Raw genomic sequence first — 21,851 nt, forward strand, 5'->3', positions numbered from 1 at the left:
CATAGTAATCTCTGAAATAAATTGATCAAGCACATCAAATGATAGCGTAGAAAATAGACATCGTCTTCTCTTTCTTGCTCCAAAGTATCTGAAAATTTGAGCTCATTTTCAGCATAATTTATTCTATCGACAAGTAGCCGATGTGATTTGTGACTTTGGCCGGATGTGATAGAAAAGATTCCAATTAGAGGCAATTTTACTACTGCGTATTGTATAAGATTGGCATGAATCGAATTATTGTGAATATATCAATCGAATAGATGGTTAATCTATCGAATTGATAAAATGCATCAACGATTACAAAGCGAATGCATCGACAAAATGAAATGCCTTGTAACATAATTTAACATAAATAACTATCGATGCGCATCAATACGTATTATATTTGATTAGAGAAAATGATTGTTTACAATTCGTTGCTTGCATGAAAATTAGATTCAGATTTGCTTTGGCTTCTCTTCTTGCACCCGTAATTATTGTAGCATTCGGTTTGATTGATCATCATCTTTATCATTTAGAAATGAATTGAAGAAAAAATCTCGATTCAAAATTTTCTTTTTTTTTTCTTCATTGTTATCCAAATTTGGGCACTGTTACATTTCCTCGTGAGTTTGTGTGTTGAAAATTTCACGCATTGGTATCGTTTGTCATTTATTTCCTATGTCCGAGCGCGCTCGGTCGGCGTTCACAAATGCACGAAATTATCATTTACCTACAAACCATATTCATTTGCGGTAAAGTCGGTACTTTGCATAAATCTTCTTTTGTGTCTGAATCGGAAGCCCTTTCTTCTTTCTCTCACATCTTTTGTTTTACGCGCAAATCGCACTCATTCGAGTTTAACTGCCCGGTGTCATGAATGTATTTCACCATAATTCTCTCTCGGCGCAATGTCAAAATGAAATGGCCATACATTTCATTCTAGTTAAAGATGCGGTTGATCGGCGTGAAAATGATGAATTTTGAATGGGGAATGAATAGTGAGCAATGGTACAAAATGGACTGGTAATATGTGATGATAGGCATTAACATAGAAACATTCATTTCTTTACCTAACTAACCCAAACCAACAATGATTCACTTCAAACGAGCGTGTGATTATTGTGATTATAATCTCGATGCGGAAAACTGAATTGGTTGGCTTTCGTCGTCGTCAACGATATTATCGTTATTTTGTTTTCTTCTTATCCCAACGAAATCGTGCGTGTAAATCGTACATTCGAGGCGGCGAGAAATCGAAACACTACGGAATGAACTTTCTGTTCAATGTCGAATTAAAAGCACTTGTTTCGCGAAAATTGAAAGCATCGTCGAACATATCGCGCGCGCGCACGCGCTCACACACACATAAATCGCGAGAGAAAGAGTGGAATCAATCGTTAGCCGTTGACATGTGGACCGCCGACAAAGAAAACAAATGTTATCGAAGACTTTTGAACACAGTGACTTTGCCGTTTCATTCACGTGGAAAGCGAAATTCTTTGAGCCAGTTCACGTACACAAAACGAATGTCAGATTCAATTAGAAACGCGAAAATAATCGAAAAAAGAAATAAATTATTGAACATCACTATTCTCAGCACACACAATGACGATCTATTGTAATCGTTTGCGCCGCCACATGAGTCAGGTGCGTTGGCAGCTGCGCAAAAAGTGAAAATAATAATGAACTGACGAATTCGCACACACATGTTTTTCTTCTTTGATTCATTCATCAATTATTTACCTTTCTATTGATTGTTCATCGAATATTTAAAATTCGGCCATCGCTATTGATCTTGGAACGATGTCATCTGTATGGTTTTGTGTGTAAGTGTTTTGCATACGGTTCACTGAGTACGCTCTGCGCACATATCACTTTTTCTTACATTCGGTTAGATCGAAAGCTAGACTGAGTAATTCAGACGTCACTAACGACAATAATATTCGAAGATTGGGCATAGTAAAACATCAAGATATGCACTGAAGTTATTGAATTATTTGATTATTGTGGACAAAATTAGGTGTTGCAATGAATGCTCTACACATTGGCCATCATTTCATACCATTTCATCTCATATCCATTTGAAATTATCATATACCATCTGTCCCTCATACCTGTCGCTCATTCGCTTTTGTTTCTGCAATCGACAAACAACAAATCACGGTTTTCATTTCGGCGAAATCTTCTATTTTTTTTGCCATACGCGCGTCCCAAATTCCATTGTCGTTTTCTCGATTTTAATGATTATTCTTGCGAGATTCAGTTGAAAAATAAGAAGCAATTGAAACAATATCACAAAATATATGGTTTAAAGCGAAAAAAAAACACATTGCATTTAAGTAGTTCACATGATGAAATGGAAATTTTATCTATCGATGTAACCGACTGTTTCGTACGCCGATCATCAGAGACTCAAAAATTACAATGACAAAAACATCGAAAACAGATGAGCACAGATTCATACACAGAGAAAATGGAATCTAAACAAAAGCAAATGCCACGAAATAAGCATATAAGCGATTTGAATATGAATCTGAGTGGTTGCTGTTTTTGTGAGGCATTCGGCGAAACCGAAAAAAATGCGAGTTCAAAATAATACACACAACGATCAATGGTACGACAAATTGTGCCATTTATGCTAGCAAATAAGAGATAAATCGCTTTTTCGTTCTACGGAATTGTTCATTTCCAAAACGGCATCACTCTTTACGGTGACAAAAATTTCGTACGTTGAACATTCGCTTGAATTTCATTTTGAAATTGTCACTATTTCGATGAGATTGCTTCATTGTCACCGCATAGTGCAATTGCATTCCGTTTGATTTGTTGTGTATTATTTTGTGTGGAGTCAGTTGTTTTTGTCTCTTCTCTGCTTTTTAGTCGGCTACTGAACGAGCGCTACTTTTATTATTGTACTACAAGCACATAATTAATATGATTAGTGCATTGCTTTTGTTTTCATCTTTCTACGGTTTTTACGGTTTTTACGGTTTTGTTTTTTTTTTCGTTCGCGTTGAATGTGGTGTTCACGGTGTCCATTCATCTTTCCGATGCTGTCGTTCGATATCATGCCGGCGGCGGTGGCTGTTGTTGTTGGCGTGTTTTGGCTGCGCTCTGCCGTTCATTTGTTTGCAATTGATCAAAGTGAAAACTGTTGGTATTATTGTGTGCCTACGGTGCGAACAACAGCAATTCACTTTAAATTTTCGAGAATGAAAAACAGCCATTTCTTTCGATGAAAATAACAACAATTTTCTTTCCATATTGTTTGCTAATTTAATGTGATGATATGACGACGACGACGACGACGATGTTGCTGCTGCAAAATTAAGCATGCTCGACTGCAAAAATGATCTGCCATAATGGTGGGCCAAATTGGGCATCGTGGCACAATTTGTGTGAAATCGAAAGTGGGTGCTTGTCGGATGGCTCACATCAACTTGATTTGTATGCACTCTTTTGACAAGCTTTTCAACACGTCTTCCCTCTTCGTTTGCTACTCATCCGGACGACATCGCCATTGTGTGCCCAACACGCTCATTCAATTAAAAACTTGTAATCGCATTATTAATTTCGGCCGGGAATGACATAATCATCGCCCAGCAATCGACTTGGAAATATCATCAATGCGCAAGCTACAGTGATAATCAATGGCCAACCACATAGCAGACACACACACACACACACACACACACACACATAATGGATTCATCAAGTGATGTACTGAAGCGAATGCCAGCGACAAAGAATTCCATTATGCAAATAATGATAATAATAATTGTCAAGCGCGACCAAAATGGAAAGGAAATAAAGTCATTAAACAATGGACTCGTGCACAGAATAGCCAATCACGTGTTGATTAGTTCCTTGTTACAATTGGCAATCGCTATTTTCGGAAATGACATAATCATAAAGTGTATTTTCGTGTGAACAATTGTGACCATTAAATGCATGTAGTCTTTTTTCAATGCGATCCTCGATAAATGCTTATATCATGCAAACGCGGAATATCTGCAGAACGTAATGCATCTTTTTTTTCATTCATCAAGTCCTTTTTCAAGTCCGAAACAATTAAATATTCATTGAACATTAATTCGACTACTTTTGGCGACACAATCATTGCAACGGTCATTATAATGGTTTCTCACGCAAGCTAAACAAAAATTGCACTCTTTTCACAAAATGAATATTTTTGTAGTAGGAAGATTGTTGAGAATTGTTTGAAATTGTTAATTTTTGTACATTTTACAGTAACAATTTCCGTAATCATCAATGACCAGGGACAACATGGTGATAATGATCGGAAGTGGGTTGTTTAAACTCAACAAATTCGTATTGTGAATCGGCTTAAAGTTAGAATTTATCTATTTTGCCGGTTCGAAAACAAGCCGCTGCTTGATGATGGCATATCATTTCGATGGATTAACAATTTCTCACCGACGACAATGGCGCACAGCCGCAGAAAAAAAGAAACAAAACAAAAGCTGCAGATTATCATTTGTAAGTGAGAATGCGAAACGAAAGTTTATTGCGTCGTTGATGGTAAATCGGGAAGAGATGATATGAGAACAACAACAGCAATGAATTTAAATGCAGCAATCAGGCAGACTGATAGAAATATTGCCGGTAAAAACAATAGAAATAGACGTATAAATTTGAAGAACATTTTCTTGTGGTAAGAGAAGTGCCTGCAGCCAAAGCAGGTGCTGTGTATTTGCCTGCTTTTTTTTCTTATTCGATTCCGATGCGATGGGCACTGACTGTTCATTTGTCTGCGTTTTGAAATTCTCACCGCTATTACAATAAATAATATATGAAAAAAAAACTATTTAAACTACGATAAATTTATTTGTCTGTTTAGCATTGTACGCCCGAAATGATCGCTTGGCAGCGGCAGCGCAAGGAAGCGAGAGAGAGAAAAGAGAGCGTGTTGTTATATGTTTCGCACGTTGTTGTTTTCGTTTGACTTTACACCGCGAATGATATATTTGCGAGTGAATCTGAAAATTGATCGCCATCATCATTATCATTATGAAAAGCATCAGTGTTGATTTATATCGGCTGATGTTGTACGACGGTGGTATCGGATGGAAACGAAATGCAGAAGAAGAAAAAAAAGTTGTGAAGAAAATGTACACAGCCTCACCAGAAGACACACACGCCACACAGAAAAAGTAAAAGTGAAATTGAAATTTTCCGCTGATTGTAAATGAGTGATGCCGATGACACTTTTCTTTTATTTGTGTTTGTCATTTGAGAAATGTGCATTTCTATAATGATGGCCCATAATAACAGGAAGAATGGTGCAGAATTGAACGCGCCATATTCACATCCCGTAGTTACTTTTGTTGATGCCTTAAAATGAAAAATATATACCGCCGAAACACATAAACTACTCCAATCAGTTTCATGATCACAGCGAACCACATCACATTGCATCTCAATTTCAAGACGAGCGAGAAAAAAACGATGAAAAATGGAAAGTTTTCGATTTTTCACATTTGTTTTCATTCCTTTCGGCTGGATTTTTCGGATTTCTCTCTCTCTCTCTCTCTCTCTCTCTCTCTCTCTCTCTCTCTCTCTCGCGTTCTCGCGTTAGCAACAATGAATTGGCATCAAGACTGTCAAAGAAGTCAAAAGATTGGCTTAGGTAGAACTTTTAAGAAAAAAATATCTCATTACATTGAAGCACTGCGCGTTTTCCACGTCGATGACTTTTTAAATTGAAAATAACCGTTTTCAATAAGCGTTTCTTTACTTCACGCCGCTTCCAATTGTGTTCGTCTATTAGCTATTCTGTCGGTTTATTCTAGCTGCTAGAATCTAAGGAGATTGATTGGTGTATGTGGCTTTTGTTGTTTTGATCATGTCGATTCTATTTCTTTGCCCATTCTGGCGATCGCACTTAAAATGTAATTTGCCCAGAGAAAAAAGAAACCATCTATTGATTGCATCATTAAATTATTAATTTCCCAAAAACGCCTTTAAGTGTCCATTAGACAAGAAGAAGAAGAAGAAAAAAAAGATCTTTCTGCAAAACTGATTGAAGAGAAAAGATATTATTCAGAGGGCGAGAAAAAAAAACAGTTTAGATGTTGAATCGTTTCGAAGAAGATCATTCTTCAACCGAATGGAATCATTTGTGTGCTCTTTATCAAGCATTTTCTTTTAAAGTTATAATTTTAACCTTTTTTTTCTCTCTTTTGATAGAGTACATAAATTATTGGGTGCGCATAACAGTGGCTAATTTAGATTAATAATGTTCAAAACATACCGTCACACCAATTATTGCGCAACGCACTTGTAATTGATAGCGGCGATCGTCCTATCGGAATGTAACTGGAATAATATGTCTTACGTGATGGACAGTCAGTCATCGAAATGCAAACATAACTAACGGCTTGTGTGACTTTCTCAAGCAAAAAAAAACAAACAACAACGAGGAAGCTGTATTCGTCATGAGAAGGAAATGTTACTGATATGCAAATATTGATGTTGATTTGCATGATAAAATGTTAGTTTTTTGATTGTGACAAATTTTTTTAAAACTTTTTAAAGTGACGGAATCGGAATATTATGCCGCTATGGAAAATGGATGAAATGAAACGCCGTTCATAATTAATTCTATTATAATTGGTTATCGATTTTAAATAGAGTATTTTTCTTGGATCGCTTCTAGGCATTATCAAATCGATCATTTGTAAGTCCTTTGACTGTCTTATTTATGCAAACATTGCTTTTATCATTTATATACATATGTGGCCCAGCATCCAGCTCAACTGTTTGCTGTTCAATGGAGAGAAAAGTGGCCATTTGCATACATGAGATCATACATTTCAATTCGATTGATTTCATAAATCAATCGAAAACTAAGGCACAACAGCACACAAAATATGCGTTCGTTTCATACGCATTACAAAAGCAATGATGGATGAATAAACCCCATTGAAATAAACAATACGATTTTTTTTTCTCGGGTATAATGATGTTATACAGCATTGCCACAGTTTGACCCTGATGCGTAAAAAGTTGATACGGGCAATATTTATGGCGATGGGCTTGTCAGGTCATGTTTCATTTGCAAAATCGTCCATAATCATTACCGACCCAACTGATTGGCCCATAATAATAATTGCAGTCAACTAAAACAAAGCACTTCTTTCTGTTTCGTTTCGTTTTCTGACTCAATTTGCACAATCCACATTTGTTTCGTTCAATCCTGAATGTAAATATTTATCGCAATTTTCTGATCTGGACAGTGCGGTTGACCCCACATTGATCACATTGCATAAGTGCACTCAAATAAAACTGTCACATCTAGCGAGATAAACAATGAAATATGTGCGCACGAATGCATCAACCGCATAACATCCGTGATACTTATCACTGAATTTTGCATATACCCTCTTAGCTTGTTGTCTTAGCCAATTTGTTGAGTGTTTTTTTTTTCTTGTTTTAGCGAAAAATAAAATGCGAACGCGTGACTGATATTTATTGGTTATCGAAGAAAATAGAAAGGCCCATTTCCAATAAAAACTAAGACAAAAGTGTTCAATATTATTTCGTAGGAAAGACAAAAAAAAAACTTATCGAAATATTTTTTTGGTGAGTCAACACCCAACACAGGAATTCGATGGGACCTCACCCAACACGAAAATGAAAATCGAGGGAAAATAAACAACACAGGAATTCATAATCCAAGTGAAATATATATGTATATTGTATATACACCATAGTAGCATATCACTTGATCATCATATCATGAGTTGGCTTGAATGAAATGGATGAATGGTGGAATGCGTTTACTTTTACTATTCATAACAGGAAAAATTCCCAAAGTGCATTAAACCCCATTGTCTGTGACAGTCGAAACTAAGTCGTTTTTTTCTTCTTGTACCTTTGAACACATTCATCAGAATTGTATCGTTAAAAAAAGTTCTTCCACTGTCTTCTTATCGCTATATTATCGAAATTCCAATGTCTATTGAACAATGGTGGTCGAAAGCGGCTAGAACAGCATCGACAAAACACGTATATTATAACTATAACTGATGGATAAGAAGAAAACGAGCAATAAAAACGGAGAAAAGGTATGCTCGTTAAACTATTCGATAAAAATATGATAAACAAATAAGTTGTTGGCTTCTTTGAATTTTCAGCACATTTTTTTTCTTTCTTTTCTCTCTGTCTTCGTTGTCGCCGCAGTCGTCGTTGCTTGTTGTGTTATTTTTTCTAATTGCTGCTCTACCTCGTCTGTCACTTTGTCAAACAAATGTTTATCCACGGCGAACGCATTTGAGTGGAAGGAAGAAGAGAAACAAGGAAAAGTGAAATGAAATTTACCGAAAATAGAAACACGTACACTTTTAGTGACTTGTGATATTATTTTTATGTATGCTTCTATGTTCATGTTCGGTGCGTGTGTGTGCATGTTTGAGTGTGTGTCCATGTGTGTTTTTCAACAACATTTCCGATGCGACCGAGTTTGGATTTAATGAAAATTGTTCAGACTGGATTTCCGAGTAAAGTGATGTTGTTGTTTTCGTCATGATGTTGTTGTTTTTCCTTCTTCTTTTGTTCGACCATTTGACTTGTTTATTCGCATTTTTTGTCGTGTTAAGTGCGGCAGTGACATCACTTAAAGCCAAAATGTATTCATGACCAGAACGTGAAATGGAAAATTTAAAATGTCACCTGCAAACTATGTAGTCTGCACTTTCGATGCGCTAGTATTTGACTTTGGCCGTTTGTCTTTGAAATATGAAATAAAAAAAAACATGCCATAGACAATGGATTTAGAAGAAGTTATCTTATCAAGAATCTACTAAGATATTTAGAAACTATTTCATGCACCATCTAACGCTTTCTTTCCGAGTTGTAAAGTGTTTGAGCGATGCGTCACTAAAATCAAGTCATTTATTCTGATTGAGCATTCTTGTTTTTTATTCGTTCACACCGAATGCAACTCATTTCAATGGATTATTCTTTTCCGCCGAAACCATACGTTTCATCTTGGATTGTAACATATTTGATGGTTTTACATGCTGTCGGTGCATTCAAAAGAGTATAAAATCCAATTTAGAGAAAATCATGATGAATGCCTACATTTGGAAGCTACGGGTTAGTAAGAAGAAAAAAAACCACGTGATGCAATTTCAATCTGGAAAATCTCGATGCATTCAATATAGATTTTCCACACTGCATTTGAATACCGTTGATGCGAGATTAATGAACTTCATCGCCAACGATATTTCATGATTGATAACGAGTGCAGCTTGTGAACAACAGTTATGCATGATACCGAAACGATCAATAAAAGCAAATCAAGTTGTAATAACATAGATATGATGCGATTTTATGGATTTGCACATATATTATTCAATCGTACGCAAAACGAGAATGCCAAGCGAGAAAAAAAAAGTGTGCGCTAGTGACGGATTACGTTGGCCGCGGACATGAACAAAAAAAAAACAAAATGTGTACGATAAAACACTTTGTCGACAATTGTTCAACAAAACGACTAAATGGCTTTGGTCGAGTGAAAGAGAAAAACAAAATTGCAAATCGTTTCACGTATGGTAACTACGCAACTAAATTTAATTAATAATTCTCTCCGTTTTATGATAGACACTGACTCCAGTCGCTCACTCGCTTGCTCGTTCACACACGTGTCCCTTTCATTCGCATTTGATTTGACTTTGGATATTATTTTTATGTTCACGTCGCACACCAAATAATCGTTAGTAATTTCTCTTTCATTTGCTCGTATAAAATCACACACGAAGAAATATTATTGCCCGCCCGACACTCAATTCACCTTCATTCGCTGCGATTTCCTGGCTAAGAAAACATTTGCATAAATTGAATACGTACAACTGTCGTCCAATCAATGATTTTACAATGCTTACAACCGCTACATGTTAATGCAGGTTATTTAGAGACACGAAAAAAATGCATCTGTGTCCATGGTTTCTGGTTTTTTTCTTCTTCTGATCGCTTTTCAATTTGCCGCATCAATCAAACTAGATCTGTTTGGCTTTTTTATTTCTCTCTTTTGTAAATGAAATCGATGCCGCCAACAATGACGGCTTTTTATGTGTATGTACGCGCAATGTACGCGCACTGTACGCTGCTTGTAATTACAACGACTACTACACTTTCTTAATATGATTATCGATTATCGATTGACGATCAATTCATGTAATTTCACGTGGCTTTTAAATACCTTATCTATCATTTTTATTGGCACCGCACAGCATGCTTGATAGCGCCGTCACAGACAATAATCGATTTAATTAAAATCGTTTCGAAAACAAAAACATTCACTAGGGCGAGTAGCCACCATAATAATACGTCCACCGTAAAAGTCACATACAAATATTTTCGCTGTTGGAACAACGACATTTTTGTATTAATTAAGCAGTTCATCGGTCCAACCAATGTCAGATTTGTTTTTTCTCTCTTCCCTTCGAAATGATACCGTTTATGTTATATTGCATCATACGTGAGCGCTATTTAGACTTCAAATCGAACAAATTGATTGACCATCTCGGTGAAGACGAGTGATTTTAACGGCATCCGCAAAGATGTTTTGCATGCAGTTGCCTTTTCTTCTTCTTTCGTTTACAGTTCGATTTCGGTATGTAATGTTGCAATTAACATACGCAATTGTATTTGATTAGTGCAAATTAAACAAGTTTGAACATATTATTTATGTGCATGTCCTCTGGAATTGCTTTCACAATCCAATGAAATTCGATGAGCTGGACAAAATGATTTTGATGAGCTATTTGACAAAATCTTGGGAACGACAAGATACGGGAAGAACAAAATGATAAAATCTTTCAACAGTCACTGTTTACTTTAGTTCAGCGAGTTTCAATTGTTTAGTTTTCTTAGTGTCGTTGATTTTCACACAAATTTCCTAAAATTGAAATGTTCAATCGAAGAATACAACATCGAAAATCTCCTTTCAAAAGAACAGTATCAATTTCTCCATCGTTCCAATTTTTCCGACCAAGTGTTGAATTGAATGAATTTTCAGAATACAGCAGAAGTGATACTACTAATTTATGCATTTGATTGAGCTGATAAATCGCCTCAAACAGATTTTATTCTTTGACCTCCATATTTTCCATTTGTTTACTTCGAATCAATATATAGATAGAATCGAAATGTGGAGCGAATTTGGTTGCTCGAAGCAAAGAAGACGATGATGATTTGAAAAAAAGCATACACAAAATCAATTTCATTCTATTCACCGCTTCCAAAATCTATCCGATGGCCTAGATTTTTATGAAAACCTTGTTTTAATTTGAGATTGTGTGGAAGAATTAATTGTTTGTGTTATCCAGTATTCATTGTCAATGCCATTCAAACTTTCATCGATAACTTAAAAACAGTGGAATTTACTGCCGTTATGGCTATTGTTTGATTTCACTCCGAAATCCATTTCCCATTGAAATGTATCGTCCGAAGAATGATGACAAAAAAAAAATAACGTTGGAACAACACAAAATTCACGATAACATTCATTGGACAAGAAGAGGAGAACTGACCATTAGTCAGCGAAAAAAATACTTGACCTTTTTTTATCCATCCATCAATTCTGCAGTTTTAACTTTACACACTACCTGATCTATGTGTATGCCAAAAATATTGACGAACCCATTTTCCTTATCCAAATCATCTGATGCCATTTTTTACGATACATTTGGCTGTTTTTTCTCCACATTTTGATCGATTTGTCGACAGCCAATGACCATCTCGAAATTACAACCGCCATTCGACTTGAACCGATCAAAATGTTAATGGAAACAAAAATTGGAATAAACACTTACCCGTCGCTGTTGTGATTTACTGCGCAAACGTAGCGGATGCGGTGCACCTCCTGGGGGCTGCAGCGGTACACCCGGCTCGGGAATCACCTGTTGAACTGGCCGCTTCGGTTTCAATGCTAATTTCTTCAAACAAACCACACGCTTCTCACACATTAACGACACATCATCGATCCGCTGTAGTACCTGCAAAACCACACGAAAAATAAATAAAACAAATTAAAATATCACTTCACACCAACATTGAAACATCAAGTCCAATTAAAGATACCAAAAAATAAAATGTTCTCCGAATGAAAAAAAATAACTGAATTTGTATTAAATAAATAGCTGATTAATCGATCGATAATTTGGTCTGACGCGTCAAATATGCCAGCAGTGATGTAAACAAACGGTATCCATCTCGAATTATTATGTGCAAATAATTACGAACAATTTATATGGAAATCAGTCAAAATACACATCATAAAACTGGTTACAATACTGATTGACTTAAAATATGTCAAATTTCAGAGAGAGAAAAAAAAACGATATTTCAACTTATCAATTTGAATGATTTTCCATCACAACACAGTTGTTAGTTTTAAAACCATCGGCATTATATTTTCTTTGCGCGAAGAGCACCAATAAAAATCGTGATGAATAGGAAGAAATTTGATATCTTTTAATAGAAAAAGGGCAAGAGTTCAGATAGCCAAAGTATTTGGGAATTGGCGAAAACGAGAAAAAAAATGTGGAAATAATCGTAAATCTAAAACGAAGAGACATTGTACATTGCTTATCAATTTAATTTCCACCTTATTAGGAAACTATAGATAGAACTGTGATCTTCATTCGAATTTCCATGCAACTTGTTGGATCCGTTAGAATAGAAAATGCTTCGATTCGTGACTGAAAATTTGGAAATCCAGTAGTTAATCTGAGGTTTTTAGCATATAAATCGACTGTTTGAATGAAAATAGAGTTCGGTTTGTCAGATACTCAAAATGTTATTCCACGATACACTCTTGAGCGTCATTCTGTGAACACGCAATTTTTTTTACATCCGAAGAATCGAAAAGAATGAAATCGTAGCCATTAGAATGCTCATTTTTGCCTTGGTCTTCTTATTTTATTTTCTTTATCTAGATTAGTTTGGGATTCAATCAGATGAAAGAATAATTTGATTGAAATGAAGGGAGTCTATTGAAAGTTTGACTTTCACACTTTGCTCTATAAAGCAAAGCCGATTGTGATGTGTAACTGTTTCTCATGCCGTGCTTTCGAAAGTGCAAGAAAATGGCAGAGTGTGTGTAGTGTGTATGGAATTCTCATCATCGTCGAATTAATTCACGCATTTGAGTGCTTCATTCATTATTCTATTAGACAAATTGGAAAATTATTTCGTTTTATCATAATTAGTGATTATGCGGCTGGCATGTCGTTGTGTTTGTTGTGTGTGTGTGCGTTTTTCTCGTTTTGTTTTTGTCGGTCGTTCCGTTTTGTTCACTATTTTTTTTTAAAAAAAACGAGATCGAATATCATCGTTTTTCTTTCTTCTTATTTTGGATTTCGAGCATGGTGCTTTTTTTGCTTCTTCTTTCTTTATCAATGCCATAATTTGAAGCGGCAACCAACATGTATTGTTGTTGGTTGTTGGTCTGGGCGCGAAGCTGTGCGTACGAATAATTGGCAGTTAGAAAATGTGTTGTAAAATTCAATTCGAACGAAGTAAATAATCAGTGGTTACAAAGATGGGAATCTGCTTCTAATGACAATCAATTTGTTTCGTTGATTTACTGGAAAAAGCAAGAGAAAACATGTGTTTTCTTTCTCGTTCATCGTGTACGCATTGCAGAAATTTTTCGATGTACAATCCGAATTCAAACCGAACCGAACTGAACCAAACCGATCTACTTGTGGCTGCACGTTAAGCAGTATTCCAACCTTTCAACGAGCTAATGCATATATTTGTATGCAAACTGGTGGCATCGAACGTAAACTACGAATAAATTCTGAATAAAATAGAACGAACGCAAACATCGGGTAAAATCTAGTTAAAATTACATCTTTCAGCCCAACTGATTGCATAATCCGACATCAACAAATCATTGAACTTGGGCTGTAAAATCGACAAAAGTGCCTCTTAAATTCTCTCTATCTTTTTGCCCGTTTCTCTCTCTCTCTCTCTTTCTCTCTTTTGCTCTCGCTCTCACTCAGTACCGAGCTGTGGTTTTCGTGCGTGTAATTGTTTGCCTATCGATTGGCAACGAGCTATACAAAATTTAGATCACTATCGTAAATATCCAATGCACGATAATAAATTGCAAGCATTCGTAAATTATAGTTGAATTATATATATATATTCTGTCTTTTTTTGGTTCGTTTCGTCTCCATCGTAAGCTCGTTCGCAATTCGTTATTTCGCCAAATGCCGAATGCGGATCTTCGATGACTGTTCGTTCTTATTAGTATGCGCATTACAACTATGTACCTGCACTTCTGCTTGCCATCGCCAACGTTGTCTTCGAACTAGACAATTTGTGCATTTAATTCGTAACCGTTATGTTTTCGTTATGCAATCAGCAAATTGATTGCCTTTTTCGATGCGACAGTCGAACGCTGGTCATTTTTCATGAACTATTGTTTTCTGAGAAGTGTGCAGCATTTGTTTCAATTGGGCACACACACACACACACACACACACACACACATTTCAATCTAAGTCATTTTGCACCATTTCCTCATTATTATTGATCTTTAATTGTTGATGCGATAACTCGTTGGGACGCGCAATGCACTGCCAATTCCTCAGTTACTATCAGTGTTTCTTTTTTTTTGTTTGTGCAAATTTATGTGACTGATAACGAACGACTCCACTGATCGATATACGGTCACGCAATCGAATTCCACGATGATTACGGGTAGAGGAGAAATTTGCCAGAAATGGGAGGAAAAAAAACGATGAAGAAGAAAAATGTCTGCACATCGCATAAATCTCGTATGCCATCAATCTTTTATTGCCTCTCTGTCTGTAAATCAATCCAATTGGTTTGTCTCCACAAACATGAGCAATATACAATTTTAAATGATTTGTTTTTCTTGCAAAAAGAAGAAAAAAATGAAACAAATCATCGGTGTAAATAAATTAAATGACAGATATCCTGTTGATTTGGTAATCCATGTTGTGGCTGTTTTTTTTTCTTTTTCTCATTTCATCGTTGCAATCAGATGACGAGATCTCATGGTTTATATTAATTGACTAAATATGGTCAATACTTATTTATTTGCATGATGTGATTTCTAATTCTGTGCATCAGTGGTTCGACAAACACAAAAACCTCGTTTATTATCGTAGCCGTAAGTCGAGCGCGGTGCGCGCACACAACAGCATCAATTGCATGACAAATGTGGATGTGTGGAACTTGGTGCTCGTTGACCGTAAATATCATTACACAGGAAATCTTCGACGAAATGAAGAGAAAAAAAAAAGTATTATCATTACACAAAACAAACTGCCATAAATAAATAAAAAAAAAAAACAAACCACCGCGAGAGAGATAAAGTGTCTCTGTGCAAATTGTACGCTTTCTGTAGGTAGCAGCAGCAGAATTTACTGAAGAAAAACAAAATGTCAAAACCACTTTCACTGTTCACATGCGGTGGTCAGCATTCTCTTCCGATTTCCTCTCATTTGTTGCCTGCACATATCACCTTTTTGCAAACAGCGTGTGTCTTTCTTCTTCCTCTTTTTTCTAATCAATTTGCAAGTACAATTAAAAAGACATTTCGCTTGCGTGAATATGTGCAACTCGACTTCTTTTCAACTCGATGGCACCGCTGCTGCTGCTGCCACTAGTAATGTTGCCCGTGGCGATGTGGATTTCAAATGTGCATTGAAAAACTCAATGAAAATTTAAAAAAAAATGGCAACGGTTTTCTATTTTATGAATATGAATTCATAGCTACTTATTACAATCATGTACGCGAATTAAGTAGACAATGTGCGCGCCATTCGTTTGTCGCCTTATGACAGCACGTAAGAGGAACACAGCACACCAAGTCCCTGACCTTTAATTGTAGTCGACGATTGTTTCAATGCTATGCAATTTTCACATTTTTGCACCGCCACATTCATTTTCAATTCCAAAAACCTTATCGAGCATTGCGCAGTGCGCACGTCAACCCATAATTAAGTTGATGTATCAATAAAATATTCCGGGTCTTTAAAAATCACAACAATTACGGCATTTTTGGCATTCCAATTGAATGGATCTTGTGTAGCAAAAATTGAAGAATGACACGACAAATGAACGGCGACTGAATCAAGTGAAATACCAATCAATTTCACTGAGCAATTTGAAAGGGAGTGCATGCCATTTGAGTTGGCAAACCATCTTAATTTATGACTTTTTCTCATAAACTTCCGTCGCGATGAAATTGACTGCACTCGTAACGATGGTTGCGTGACTAACGTGCAAAATAACTCTTTCTCTCTAGCCGAAGGAAGTGTGCAATAAAGAATTTCCCATTGGAGTCGAATTTAACATGAGAAAAATTGGTACATGATTTAAAATCGATAAAACTCGCCCAATTCCACCATTTGATCACTTAATTTTCAGTCAATTGTGTTATTGTTGCTTTTTTACTTTCATTGTTTCATTATTCGGTGTTCGTTCCAATGTGCCACTGACCCAAACGTGAAATGGTGCAAATTCGTTGTTCGGATTGATAATTCAATTCGTCAATTTCCTCAAATCATCATTATCGTATTAATCAATACGAGCGAAACGAATGAATTGGTGGCTCAGGCTGAACGTGTATATTTTGCACAGTCATCGCTGCCAAATTATTTACACGCAATTAAAATCATCTGTTCATTTTGGCGCACTTTTTTTTGCTTGCTATCTCTTTTCCGGTGCCGCTTCCCTGTTACGACTATTCGGATATCAATCTTCAAGCAGCTTCACACATTTACGCGTCGTGTGCGCGCGCGTGCGCTTCCACGCGACACAGCAGAGAAAAAATGGGAAGCAACGGGCGAGAGACGCCAAAACCGAAATCGGCAAAGAAAGTACACAAAAACAACAATTTTAATTGGCGCAATGAATTTCCAAGTGGGCAACGCAAATCATGAAATCTCTCACTAAATGTTGAGATTGTAATTAAATTTATGTCATAAAAGTGAAATGGTTTTGTAGATTTAATTTAATTGGAATGATTCACGATTTGGCCGAATGAACAAAAACATGCACACACAACGAATTCTGATCAAAGTTTTCGATTTGGTTGTGGTTCTCATTTCTGAACGGACAGAAAAAAATGTGATGACATTTTTTTTCGGCAACCAGCATTCCATAGCATTTGATAAAATTATCACATTTGGTTTTCAGTACATATTTGACTTGACCCAAATTCAAGACAAATACACAACTACTCAATTCACAGATAGCAATGGGTTGTCTGAAACAAGAGAGAGAGGGAGAGAGAGAGAGAGAGAGAGAAACGAGACGGTAACAATGACAAAGAGACAAAATTATTTAAAAAGAAAATATTGTCAACAGATGATGATAAATGGAGTGAGAAGAAATCGAAACGAAAAATCAAAAGAGATACTCTTGTTTCAAGCGCGACTAATTAATTTTACCGCTGCAAAAAAAAATGCGAAATAGAGAAATGTTCAGCGTGTAATGTAAGTCTTCTTGTTGTTGCGTATGAAACCAAATAATCTACATTTGAGGTCGAAATTGAGAGCATATCGCAGATGCTCTTGTTGCCGGATTTTTTTTTGTGTTTCATTTTTTTTCGTTGTTGTTATATACCACGTCTCATTTGATGTGACTCGTTTTCTTTTGTTCCAGTAGAGAGAAAAAATAACAGCATATAAAAAAACAATTATTCTAAATTAACAAATATTTTCGTTGCTTTGGCACATTTTGAACTTGTTGCGTTTTAATACACATAAACACACGCACACGCACTCGCACACAAATCGACGCTTTCATTGAAGTAATTCATACAACAGACTTTTTTTTCTGTTGCTTCGGCTCGTTTATTCATCCAATGTACTATTTTATCAGAAAAAAAAGAGTATTTCTTTCTTCAATGATTATGTCTCGGAAAAACTAAACACAATTGAGTAAAGTTGCCAAATGACCTTCGAATGCTGTCATTGCTTTGATAAAACTACGTAAACAATCGACTAAACATCCAGCAGTGATCAAAGGCTGTCACACAGTAATAGAGAAAAATTACTTTTTGAAATCGTTTCAACAATACATCCTATTCGTCTGCATCTATTCACCGCTGTCGAATCAATTGATGATGAATTGACTTTTAATTCGTAGTAAATGTTCAAAATTCAATGATTACGAGCCGCACCGCTGATGGCTGATGGGTTATGCCGTGGCGAAAAACTGTCATTTATGACGGATACAAATATATAATTTTAAAATGATTATCTTTTATTGTCCAGAAAATGATTGTGTTAATTCTAAATGAATTCGTTAAAACTGAGTTGTATGGTCAATGGTCATACACAAACTGGATTAAACCCACTAGAAGTGTGCGCTGTCCGTCCACAATCACGAATTGAATTGCTATAATAAATCAGTGAGTTGTTTTACTCATTTCGGAAGTCTTGCTTGATTTTCCCTTGAAATCGTGCCTCATTTCAATCTGACTAAAAAATTTTTATCGTCATATGGATAACATTTGTTTCATTTTTTTCCCCAGAAGAATCATATATACGCACAGGAATATTTTATCATCAACAATGATTAATGGGACTATTTTGAATGATTTTGACTCAAACTGCTTTCGAGGTATTTTATACAATCTATTATTCACCATAAGATAAAGTAATAAAGCACATAAGAGCATATAACTGAAGTTTTGAATGTCAAACATCCATGTTTATGTTCCATACACCGAACGTGACTTTGCTTACCTGTGAAACGAGAGCTTTGGTCTCAATGGTTGCACTCTCTTGAAATACATCACGTAATTCTCTTGGACTAGACGTTACACAGAATTCGCTTGCCGACAGTACAAACTGTTGAATTTCTTTTAAGCTTTCTTCCGCATATTCAGGCGATATTGAACACTTTTCGATGCGCTGCGATGCTAGCAGTTCAATGCCACGAGCGCACCAGCTGTTTGCCTGTAATACAACAAAACATCATTCGAGTTCCATAGTTTCAACTTAAAATTGCCTATCTTTAGGCAATTTTTTTTTTTAAATATTTAAGCTCGTTGGGTTTGAATACATATTATGTATGCATAGAATATATTCGAGCGGGTAAATAACTGATTTACAGCGGGAATTCAAAGTAATTATTACATTTGAAATATGATTTACTGGAATGGATTCCATGATAAACATAAAATATTGAATTATCAACATGCGTTATACGGTCCACAAAAATCATAATACACACAAACCTTTTCGACACGTTTCATTAGATCACGGCTTTTCAACAAAATCTCAAGCCGTCTGGATAGACGTTCCGTAACCATATCACAAACACGTGATAGTTCATCACATTTTGGTTGTACAACTTCTTTGGGGCAAGCGCCACGAACATTGATTAGCTGCTGGCCTGCAAATTCAATCAAAATGGTTAAAACTATCGAAATCCATGCACAAACAAGTCCAAAAAACACTATCTTACCTATAGAAACGACCTCTTCGGCACGCTCGATGTCAATATCGCACAGTTTTTGGAAGCGTTTTGTGTCTTCGATGATTGCATCAACACGATCAACAGTCTCACCGATTTCGGTCATTTCAGAGACGATTTGCAGGTGTGAATCAAAGTTTATCTGTAAGACAATTGAATGAACCGGTGTATTGAATGATTTGAGAGCGCGAAGCAATACACAAAAAAATGTCATCCACAAAATAATTACCTGCAATTCACGGAAGTCCTGTTCAAAACGCCTTAGATCCAAGCACTGTTTCAATCGTATTAGATGTGTGTTCCAAAAATCATCGAATCGTCGTTCAGTCTCTTCCAATTGCACTAAAAGTCTACGATAAACGCGACTGTCGTCAGCATTTACATTTATACAAATCGGTCTTAAATGCCCTGCACTGGTTGGCGAAACGATAAATGGCAATGGGGCAATAGTCGATGCGCACGAAGAACAAGAAGAGCAAGCCGATGGCATGAATGGTGATGAACAAGAAGAGCATGAATAAAATGAGAATGTTGATGATGGTTGTGTTGTGAAGTACAATGACAATGAGGATTGTGAGTGGATGGTTGTGATGCAGTGTTGAGTTATGTGCTGATGTTGTGTTGGCGGTGGTGCTAGTGTGTGATTTGTATTGTTGTTGTTCGTGTTTGTGTTTGTGTTTGTGTTGGTTGGTGAAATTAATTTTGTGTACACATCGGCCAAAACAATCGATTCGCTGGATGTGGCAGACGATTCGACTGTAGCTGGTGGTGTTCGGAGGAAAAACGATGCTATCGATTTCAAAATGGTAGAACAAAGGGACGAAGGAATGGAGGAAATGCCGTTCACTGTTTCTGAAAGCATTGTGGTTGCCACTTGCATCTGTTCCGGTTGTACGACACATGTCACTCTAATTATGTCATTTAGATATTCCGTTTGATATGCATTATCGAGATACAATACAAAATTGCGCGCAAAAAATTGGTGTACCCGACCGATGAAAGAGTGAGTAATCGTTTTATTTTCCATATACAGTTTCGGCATGGCAATGGTATGGTTGCGAGAAGAAACAAAATGAGTGTGGTTTTATTGCTTAAGCGTGGCTTTGCCGCTAATTTTTATGACAGCCTTTTAACAATAATTGTGATAAAAGTATTCCATTAACGCTATTTCAGTAGCAACAATCAGCCGGTAAAACGAATCGATTGCAGGTACCATACCCTCTTACCGATTCATGTAACGGAATGAACCTTATAGTGATTTTCTTCCAATGAATACCAATTGTAAAAGCCATTTTGAATATGTGTTTCTGTGTGTATGTCACATCAAGAGAGCGGTTACAGCACCTGAGGAGTGTGTTTGCCGGTGTTTTTTTTCATCACAAGTACCATATTTTCTGAGTACTATAGCGTCTAAAGCATTCTATATAAAGCATTATATGTATGTTTGTTTACTCATCAGCACACTATAAGCGAATTGAATTAGAAAGATTACATTATATATGATTACTAACATATATTTCAAGTTGTGATTCATGAATGCATTACGCTATGAAAGCAAAGCATTTTGCAAATTGCAACAAAAAATTGAACTCTGCAGTGGGTCGTTCTCTAGTACTAAGGAAGAATTGGATCGACAATTGAATGGTTGATGAAATGGCGTTTTTATCATCAATGTTTAAATAACAAATCGGCAATAATGATAAAAGAGCCAGGCACGAGACCAGCCGCACATTCTCAAACGATAATTGCCACTTGAATTGAATGCAGAATTAACATTGGCTCGAATGCATATTACAAAATGTGATTAGAGTTATCGTTCATTTCAATCTAACCAAATAAAACTCGCATACAAATGCGAACCGATTTCTATTTCTATTCCCCCACATTCACGGGGCAATGTCAAGTTTTGCATTCCACTGACACACAAATGAGAGAGAAAAAAAAGAGCGCAGCATAAATGCAACGCGAATCGGTCGCCTTGGGATTCCGATTGATAGAAAAACGTACGGAATCGGTAAAATAGCCAGTGAACACTGAATTTCACTACACTATTACTACCGATCAATAGCTAATGAGCGACAAAATGCGCGTAACGAATATAATGGCAGTGCGACGCAAATCATCTGTGAAATCGTTTGGCGGAAGTTCATTTTGAAAACAAGAGCATCAGTCACATTCTTTTTCTCGCCATCTCTCTTCCTCTCTCCTTTATTTATGGCATACACAGGGCATTGCACATGTGTGTATTTTCTGATGTACATAACGTTATGAGAGCTGGGAGCACAGCCACTTAAATTGACTTAATTAATTAAAGTGAATGAGGAGTATGCGGTCGCGAGAGAACAAACAAAAACTAGCAAATTGAGCAGCAA

The 21,851-nt window shown here is 36.3% G+C and overlaps 1 protein-coding gene across 13 annotated transcripts in view; it reads right to left on the bottom strand.

Moving 5' to 3' along the window:
- The window catches only part of LOC129574045 (guanine nucleotide exchange factor DBS), an 87,847-nt gene that overhangs the window by 40,460 nt on the left and 25,536 nt on the right, over positions 1-21,851 (bottom strand). For 8 of the 13 annotated variants that reach the window (XM_055455361.1, XM_055455368.1, XM_055455365.1 and 5 more), the window contains exons 8-12: positions 19,709-19,892; positions 19,471-19,621; positions 19,241-19,398; positions 18,747-18,959; positions 11,823-12,005 (exon numbers count right to left, since the gene is read on the bottom strand). In XM_055455361.1, the coding sequence (XP_055311336.1) occupies positions 11,823-12,005; positions 18,747-18,959; positions 19,241-19,398; positions 19,471-19,621; positions 19,709-19,892 (889 nt within the window). The remainder of the gene's footprint in view (positions 1-11,822; positions 12,006-18,746; positions 18,960-19,240; positions 19,399-19,470; positions 19,622-19,708; positions 19,893-21,851) is intronic. The other 5 variants (XM_055455362.1, XM_055455372.1, XM_055455373.1 and 2 more) reach the window with 1 other exon arrangement.

The sequence above is a fragment of the Sitodiplosis mosellana genome, unplaced genomic scaffold, assembly GCF_009176505.1.
Source record: "Sitodiplosis mosellana isolate CC-2019 unplaced genomic scaffold, AAFC_SMos_1.0 Smas_scaffold_6150, whole genome shotgun sequence".
In the NCBI taxonomy this organism is placed as follows: Eukaryota; Metazoa; Arthropoda; class Insecta; order Diptera; family Cecidomyiidae; genus Sitodiplosis; species Sitodiplosis mosellana.